Source organism: Eimeria acervulina, genomic scaffold (assembly GCF_000499425.1).
Source record: "Eimeria acervulina Houghton genomic scaffold, Eah_scaff1239, whole genome shotgun sequence".
NCBI lineage: Eukaryota > Apicomplexa > Conoidasida > Eucoccidiorida > Eimeriidae > Eimeria > Eimeria acervulina.
The window spans coordinates 1-8,734 of NW_013549337.1; the positions used below are offsets into that span (position 1 = coordinate 1).

An 8,734-nucleotide genomic window follows, 5' to 3' on the forward strand; every position below is an offset into this window, starting at 1 on the left:
CGAGTCAACAGATCGACGGAAACGCACCCGTAGGCCCTGGGCTAGCAGCTAAGATTAGTGCTTTAAAACGTAATGGAAGCGTAATATATTGATGCGCCCATGGTTGCTACTACAGCCTGCACATTATTTCGGCTGCAAACATTGGCTTTCCCGGTGATGCTCAGTGCTGGATACTGGTGGACCCCAAAAGGCGAGGGACCGAACGGGAACGGATTCTTACTGCAAACGTGTCAGGCTATGCCTATTCTCCACAGTATATTACTTGAGTGACAGTATTGGGATATTTTTCGGCTAACACGAATGAGTTGGATGCTGGTAACTATGCGTATTTCCGTACCTCCTCACTATTTCTGTGGCGCACCGCGGGCTCCACCTTAACTGCTTGTGATGTGCCAGCGCTCGTGTGTATATTATCTACTGGCAGCCAACTAATCTGACGGTGGGGTTCCCATTCGCACATCGAATTAGGGAGTGGGCTTGCCTATATTTGAGGCGGCCTAAGCGGTTGTTGCAGTAGGCTGCGTTCAGCAGCATTATTTGAGAAGAGATGTAGTGTGCTCTGCTTTATGTTACTCAGCGTAGCTCTACTTGTGTACTGGATGACTACTGATGCCCGCGTAGGTGTTTTTCAACCGACAGTGGTGTTTGTGCAACGGGAGTACTCGGCATTAGCCGAGGACCGTGGTGAACTGCAGTTAACTTGGAAAGCTATAGCTGAGGGGTCCCAAAAATGCAGCTGGCTCCCCAACCAGTCTCGAGAGATCATGGCCAAAGCGTCACAAAGGCTTGAGACTGCTGGGGAAAGGGGCCGTTGCAGCATGCCTCCTTCTGCGGCGCATCCCCGCCAGCAAGCAAACAGGACCCCCTATGGATGCATGGGATCTCACCATAGAGCATTGTTGAGCCCTTAATTGACCTGCAGTAACCAACATGCACACAAATAGGGGCGCATATCCCAACATCAGACGCACCTTGGTGCATCTGCTCCCTTCTCTCCGCCAATAGCCTCTCGTGTGCCTTCATGCCCAATTAGGGATAGTGCACCTTGTGGAAGGATAGGAGCCACCAGAGGAATCAGAGACTCGAGAGCAGAACAAGAAAATTAAAACATCGGGAGAAACGGGTAGTATCATCTGCCAGTGTTACAGATATATGCTGCTGCTGCCGACCCCACGGCGCTGCGGCAGCGTCGCGCAGGAGCCTACCCGCTGGTCTAGAAGAGCACTCAGCGCGTGGCGCCACGGTTGAGAGCAGCCGTTTAATGCAGAGCCCCCAATCAAACTACACCGAAGTAATTACTTGACGCCAGAACGTAGCTTCGAAACGCATGTGGAGTGGGGGATTTGCCGAACCCCAGGATGGGGTGCCCAAAACACTGAAAAATGAAGGTATTTCCAGCGGCAGCGCCAAGCCAGATAGAGGAAGTGACGTTGATCACAGCGGAAAAATCAACGGTGCGAAAGAGCATGTAGATAGAAAGATATGAGACCGTCGACATATGTAACAGAGAAATTGTTCAGAGATTTGTATTCAAGCCAACAGTGCAGAGCCCTGCAAACGCCCACGCGATGGCGCAGGCAATTCCAGTGATGCAGCTTTTGTGAACAGATATGGGACCAACGAACTTCTAATAAGCCGCGAGTGTGTACAGGCTTAGCGGCCTCACCCAAACGGCCTCTGTCTTTACCGGATTTGGTTCGTTTCCAGCTGCAGATGCACACAACCCTACGAAGGTAATTGTTCGCACTAAGGAGGAAGCACTTCCGTGATTTTGCGGACCACTGCTGCCCACGTGGAAATTGCAGCGCATGCGGCATGTGGTGCAAATGCGCGTGCACATTCCGACGCAAGCATGCTGCTTACCGCCACCCATCGCTCACTCTTTTCACTAGCGAAATCGTGATTAAGCTTCCTTTGCAGTTCAGCAGGTGGGCATGCACTCGCAGAGGGAAAGCATGTACTCTAGTTTGCCAGTACGGGTATGGAATGTAGTTTTACCTCTGCGGTTGAAATGTACTGGAATCTACAGCAAAGTGTCAGGGAAAGCAGAACATCAGCTTTCTGCCGAACTCCAAAACGGTCAGCCTGTTCGTCGTCCACGTTTCCGAACATTCTGTTCCACTTCTATTATCTCGCAGTGCCGCCAAGTCCCGCCCTGTTTCTTCGCCAGCACCGGATTGTCTTCGAACGCGCTAGTTGATGTTTGAGCCCTGCCGCTGCTTAGTAGTTCATCCGCTTCCCGCTTGGCTTGCTTTTGAAGGTCAGGAGGTATCCAAAAACACGGAAAAAAGCCTGCGCTTGTGCCGAAAGGGAGCTCGATGCAGTGTGCGAGGCGTGCAGAGGGTGACAGCAAACTGGAAACTCCTCGTTACTTGGTACTTTTAACCACTCTTCCTTCAAGTGTGGCATTCTAGGCACACCCGTGTAGTGGCCTGAGACTGGGGTGGGGAGAGGCAGCCTGACACAATGTATTGCACGTTTTGTAACTAATGCTGCAAGGCACCTTTGCATGCATGTACAATCGAATCACCTCCTGCGGTCTGCACTAGCACTGCATGCAATTGCTGTACTTCCGCTTGCTTTCAGGCTGCCAACAAAGGCCAAATAAGTAATCGTTGACCAACTTTGAACAGGCCATGCTAAAAAGTGTGTTTCCGGTCAGCCGCAACGCAAGCCAAGTGTTCGCGCTCAAGCGTTCGCTCTCCACTCCGTGCCTTTAATTACAAACAATCTAGATTTCCAAAATGATGGGGACATAAAAATTTGCACTTTAAAGCAAGCAATGCAATAAGGAGGAGCAGCACCGCTTACAGTGAGCACGGATGTGCTGTCTCCGGCGACAGCTGGTAAGCCGTTTCTCGGTGAGCCGCCTGGTTCCGCGTAAACACCATGAAAAAGGCAAGTGATTTATACTGGCATTTCTAAAATAATGAAGAAATATGCTAGTCAGCTTCATCTTTTGGGGCACCGAGCGCTTTGCCCTGCCTCGGCAGAACTGAACAGTCCAGGCCCACAACAGCAGCTCTCCGCAGGTCGCTTCATGAGTTGCATGTATTTCTTCTGCATAATTGAATGCTTATGAAACGGCGGTTAGTTATGAGCTATAAGGCTTCAATTGTCTTAGCTGCTTTTTGCCACGCGTTTAACTTTCCCTATTTCCGTTTTGCCTGCGGGAGTGGAGTGCCTGGTTTCTGAAAGCTTGCGGACGTTTCAGCGGCGGCGTCTTCGTCTTTTTTTCCCGCTTGACGGATTCAATGGCAAATTCGAAACCTTCTCCCTACTTTCTCGAGCTGCAGGAATCTCTCTGCATGCGCAAGAACTTGCGTGTACTTCTGGTGACTCCGTAAGGACCTCAAAGCGAACCTCCGCTTGAACCACCGACTCTTCTGCTTCTGGGTTGTCGGGTGTTCTCTGAGGGGCCCTCAAAGACGCTTCACACCTCTGCTAAAGGCCGGCGGGGAAAGGTGCAGCCTTAGGGCCCACGGGCTCCTGAGCAGAAAGCTTCCTCGTCGACCGCTGCCCGTTGCTTTCTGGACAGCTAGCCAGCTTGGTAGCTGGCTAGCCTACTCCACTGACAGCAAGTGGCAGCTAGGCGTAGACGGCGAGAAAATGGAGGATAATCTACTTGAAGAGGAGGTGGCGCTGCTCCAGCTTTCGCCTGAGGTGCTTGCAGCTCTCTCCCGGGCTGTTGAGGGCTCATCTGCGAGTTCTTCCATGAAGGATTTGGCACAACATGTTTTGTATGATGATGCAGTGGGCCGTCAGCAGCTGGATATCGTGCGTCTGCAGCGGGAGCTTGAGGCGGCCCCTTCACAGGCCGCCAAGGAGGCAGAAGACAGTAGTTCTCCGGCGGTGCCCTTTCTGAGGAGGCTGCACTGGGCACGGCTTCTGCGGCTGCTGAGTGGAGAGACACTCGAGGACTGGGCTCATCAGGTGCAAGAGCAGCGACAGCGCTACCGTTCTCTCCGACAGCAGCAGCAACTGTCAGCTAGCCAGCTAGCCACGCTAGACCCGCAGCGATTTCACCCTCTAGCTGCCACAGCAGGCAACCCCTGGAGCCAACGGCAGGCAGATGAAGAGCTACAAGAGGAGATATGGAGAGATATAGAGCGAACGTACCCTGAGCGGCAGCTATTCAACAAGGAGGGGACGCGACGTTCTTTGCAGCGGGTCCTGTTTACCTGGGCTAAGAAAAACAGCGACGTGTCTTACAAACAAGGAATGAATGAGATCTTGGCGGTTTTATATCTTGCTTGTGCTCGCGAGGCAGTACCTTCTCCGCCTGCGGGGGAGGCCTCTTCCACTCCATTCTCAGTCATCTTTTCGGCAGACCCAGCAGACATAGAAGCAGATGCATTTTGCCTCTTTGATGGGCTCATGACAGGCTGCTGCATGCGCTTCATGTACCTCCCTCCGCAGAAGGAGCCGCCGGCTTCTCCGCCCAAGAATAATCTTCTTGGCCCTCTATTGGGGCCCCCGGGTCCCCCGGGTCCCCCCAGGGCGGCTGCAACATCTGCAGTGCTGCACAGGTGCAATATGGTGTTTGATGTTGTTCTGCGGAAGGCGGATCCTGAAGTGTATTTGCACCTGAATGAACTCGGCGTGGAGCCGCAGCTGTTTTTGCTACGGTGGCTGCGGCTTTTGTTTTCTCGCGAATTCCATATTGAAGACACTCTGCTCATTTGGGACGCCCTCTTGGCTGACGCCTGGCTCTCCGTCGAGCAGCAAGGCGTAGAACCAGGCGCAGCAGGAGCAGGAGCAGTCACAACAGCAGCAGCAAGAGGTGACGTTGCAGCAGGAGGAGCACGTACGCCTGAGGAATGCGCCGCTGCAGCCACAAAGAAGCTTCCTCTTGTCGATTACTTCGCGATAGCAATGCTGAAGTTCATTCGCCAGCAATTGCTAGAAAGTGATTACAGTAGCTGTCTTCGCCGTTTGCTGAAGTTTCCCCCTATTGAATCTGTGCAGTGTTTAGTCGCTTTGTCTCTTGCTATTCGAAAGGGGACTACCATGACCTCTACTGCGGCTGCCGCTCCCCGCTGCAGCAGCGGCCGCCGCAGCAACAGCAACAATAAGAGCATCAACAACCACGGCGGCGTTAGCAGCAGCAGCAGCAGCAGCTCCAGTCCTGGTGTCCAGGGGGCAATAAGACACCCAGAAGGTCATCCGAGGTTCCTTCAGCAGCCGCCGCCCCTCACGCCAACCATCATCAGCAACCCGCAGCTGCAGCAGCAGCAGCCCCGCGAAGCGTCTAGCAAACAAGGCTGGCGCAAGGAGAGCGCTTTTGCGAGGACTTCGGTAACAGATGCTGCGTTCGACTCGTCGTAAGCTACTAACTGAGTACTAACGTATTCCGTAACTGCACATACAATTGGCAGTGAATTCTGCTGCTGCTGCTGCTGCTGCTGCTGCTGCAGGGGGGAGTCTTCTACAGCGGGTTTACTGGGAAGCCACATCGATGCGATGCGCCAGGCCCTTACATCTGTTGCTGAGGGGTGCAATGAGTAAGCTGACGGCTTTTTGCGCTGTTTTGGGCGGCGTCCTCTGCTGAGTTGTTAAGGCTGCTGCGCCGATGTTGCAGCCAAAGATGCCGTTTTGCTGCTGTTGCTGCTGCTGTGCAGCGTCTTAGGGAACTACGTCGGGTCCTATTTATACGGGTGATGTTCACAGCCTTCCCGCGTCGGTTACGGAGGTCCTCGTTTGCGTCGCGAAAGATTTAGGCGCCCTGAAGACGGTCCTGCAGGGGGCCCCCTACTCTGCGTCTGTCTTCAAGTTGATTCCGGGGTCCCCTCAAAGGGTTCCACCCGTGCTCCCTCATGGAGCTCCTCTGCAGAGGTCTCTACCTGCTGCTGCTACTGCTGTTGCGTCAGACGAGCGCGCTGAGAGGCAGAAAGGCCAATGTGCAGCAAATGGTAGGTGCAATTCCCCTCTGTTCCCTGATATGTAGATATTTGAGGCGGGCCGGGAGTAGCCGTTGCAGACCCTGGCGAAACGGGTGCATGTCAACCATTTTTTGTCTCTATTAGTTTTCGACCATGTTTCTTGTTGTATAGCGTATCGGATGCAACTGCTGCTGCAGGTGCGTGCACGCGCGCTCCGTTTGCTCCTCGCTTGTATTTGTTGCGCTGCGTGCTGCACCTTCCTGCACTTCTTCTGGTAGTTGACTCCTATTAGGGGTCTATTAGCATTCATGAGGGCAGGAAAAGAGGCAAAGTTGAAGCCGTGAGAAACCAGGAACGGAAACAGCCTACTACCTACTGTGCACCTGAACTATTCTGTCAGTTTCTTGCACTCTTCCGCGACTCGACGCCTAATTAGCTCAAGTCGCTAAGAAAGTCGCTACAGAGGCAATACTGGAGTTTTAGGTCTTCGGGTATTAAGGTTAGGGGTTGATTTGAACATCACGTCGACTACACGAGGGTTGTCGTGGCCTTCCGGTGCCAGTACACCCGGCCGCCGTCTGTGTGTACACCCCGCGACGCCAGTGCGACACGAAGGCCTAAAACAACCGCATCTTTTCGCCATTCTATCGATATTAGGCGGGGCCAAAATGGATGGGAGGAGGCAGGTACTGCGGGAAGCAAAGAGGATCCCAAGAAGCCCACAGTGGTTCAGTGACAAAAATGCACACCGAGCTGTCCCCTTCTACTAAGAGACAAGTAGCGGGAGCAGCCCCCGTCTCCACAAGAGAGGCGCGACAGGCCTGATAGTGGACCACAGCTAGTTGGCCCCGACCCTGTGTGGTGTTGTTAGAACTGCGCGGCGAGAGCCAACTGCCCCCCTCTCTGCGGGCTGGGAGGCAGCAGGAACTGTGCAGTTGTTGCTGCTGTCACCGCGAGTGCTGTTGAGGATCATGCTTCATTGCACCTTTTTAAAGAAAGGCGTTTCTAGGTAGTTGACAGGTCCATCGAGGTCCTCGAGAGGAACTTTGTGTACTCGCTGGTCTCGACAGGCATGGTCGGGAGCCCTGTGGGGCCCCACCCCGTCATAGCCAACATAAAACAAGACGTATGGGGCGCCGAGTGGCCCCGTCCCTGCCCACCAGGTGATGAGGCTGAGTCTCTGTGGGCTGCAGATGCACGGGATGTGCAGTGTCTCGAGGTGCAAATTGGGGCCCCCGTTGGGGTCTCGTGCCTCGACAACAGCTGTCAGGGCCGAGGCAGAGAACACGAGGTCCTCAAGGTCCACAGGGCGAATGACCTCCATACCGAATAAACACTGCCCCAGGTGTTTTAGTTTCCCCAACCCAAAAGAAGCGAAGAGAGGCGTAATGGGCGCCGGCGACAGAGATGGCCTGAAAGTTGCACTCGCATTGGGAGTCAGCTGCACAACAATCTGCGTCACCTTATCGGGCTCCTCCACCGCAGCAGACCCCGACACCGGGTCACTCGGGCGGTAAATGCACCTATCTGGAAGAGGCAAACGAAATATGTAAAATTCGACAGGTGGGTACAGCATATTCCGGAAAAAGCGCCAAAGACGACTGCCAAACCAACTGGGCGGCCGCTCCACTTTCTCTGAGAGAGCCTGAACAAGTACCGTTTTTGCATTCTCAATAAAGACACCCCAGTTGCCCCGAAACAGATAAGAAGTATCCCCATTGGATATTTCGGAGACTGACAGTGTCATCCTGCACCGCTGGCGGTCCGCATCACTCGGCTCCTCGACCTCGACGATTTCCGTAGGGTATGTTGGATCGAGGGGGATGCCTTCGGTAGTGGTGGTGGTCGTCGTCGTCGTCGTTGTCGTTGTGGTAGTTGTGGTTGTTGTCGTGAAGACGTCACTGAGCCACACTTCTTCAGGCAATAAGAGGTCGGGTCCGTCCCACAGGGAGAAGGGCGACGGGGTGCGGGGCGAACCTTCGTGAGAAGTTCTCCAGGAAGTTGGGGTGGCGGTGGTAGTGGAGCTTCTGTAGTTGTGATGCTTCTTTTCAAGCCCAGAATCCTCATCATCGAAGTGTTTGCCCACGAAACTCTGCTTATCTTCTCTTCTTGACCCTTCCTCGTCTCCTACCTCCTCAAAGTTCCCAATAAAACTCGAATGAGAACCGGGAAAGGAACCGACAGAACGCCGAGAAGATGAAGTGCCCTCAATCCAGTCCGGTTCAAGCCACACATCAGAAGATACGCCTAAAGGCCCCCCCAAAAGCACGATAAGGCACAAACTCACACGAGCTCTTGCGCATACACCCCCTCGATTAGGTAAACCGAAAAATACGGTCATCTTGGGTTAACAAACGATCATCTAACCAGTTGGAGAGCAAGCCAACAGGAAAAAGGTGAGGTCGTGCAAATGCCTGATAACTCAGTGTACATGAGGGGTCGCACAGGTGAGTGCTCGGATCGAGAACTGCATCCCATTAAGCCCAATTCCAAGTCCTCGCAGTCCAGTGAACCCCTAATGAAGTGCAAATAATATATATTACAACAAATAAACGCCAGCAAGCAAACAACCAAGTACAAACTCCGAGGAAACAGCAAAAAGTAAAGGAGTGCCCGGCCTCGAGTGGTTTGCCGCCCTAGCAGGCGGTGGGGGCCCGGTGAACGGAGCTGCTTTCTCTGATTAATGAAGCCTACAAATAATCATAGAAGAAAATCGATACTTTATGATTCAAAGTAAACAGAGTAACCAAGAAATCAGCAGATAACACTGCAAAATGGGGCTTCCTGCAGCGCTTTCTTCCGCTTCAGCAGTATCCCGCTGGTCTAGTCCACTCACCGTCTTATTGAGGGCC

General features: G+C 53.4%; 2 protein-coding genes across 2 annotated transcripts; one reads left to right on the forward strand and one right to left on the reverse strand.

The window, feature by feature from the left end:
- Positions 1 to 3,609: 3,609 nt before the first annotated feature.
- Positions 3,610 to 6,226, forward strand: EAH_00057440 (hypothetical protein, conserved; the record flags this gene model as incomplete). The annotated part of the gene is made up of 4 exons (XM_013393733.1): positions 3,610 to 5,324; positions 5,418 to 5,504; positions 5,671 to 5,912; positions 6,201 to 6,226. 4 exons carry the CDS (start codon positions 3,610 to 3,612, stop codon positions 6,224 to 6,226), a joined length of 2,070 nt encoding a protein of 689 aa, XP_013249187.1.
- Positions 6,227 to 6,858: 632 nt separating this feature from the next.
- Positions 6,859 to 8,223, reverse strand: EAH_00057450 (hypothetical protein, conserved; the record flags this gene model as incomplete). The annotated part of the gene is made up of 1 exon (XM_013393734.1): positions 6,859 to 8,223. The coding sequence occupies one exon, from the start codon at positions 8,221 to 8,223 to the stop codon at positions 6,859 to 6,861; it is 1,365 nt and encodes a 454-aa protein (XP_013249188.1).
- Between the last annotated feature and the right edge of the window lie 511 nt (positions 8,224 to 8,734).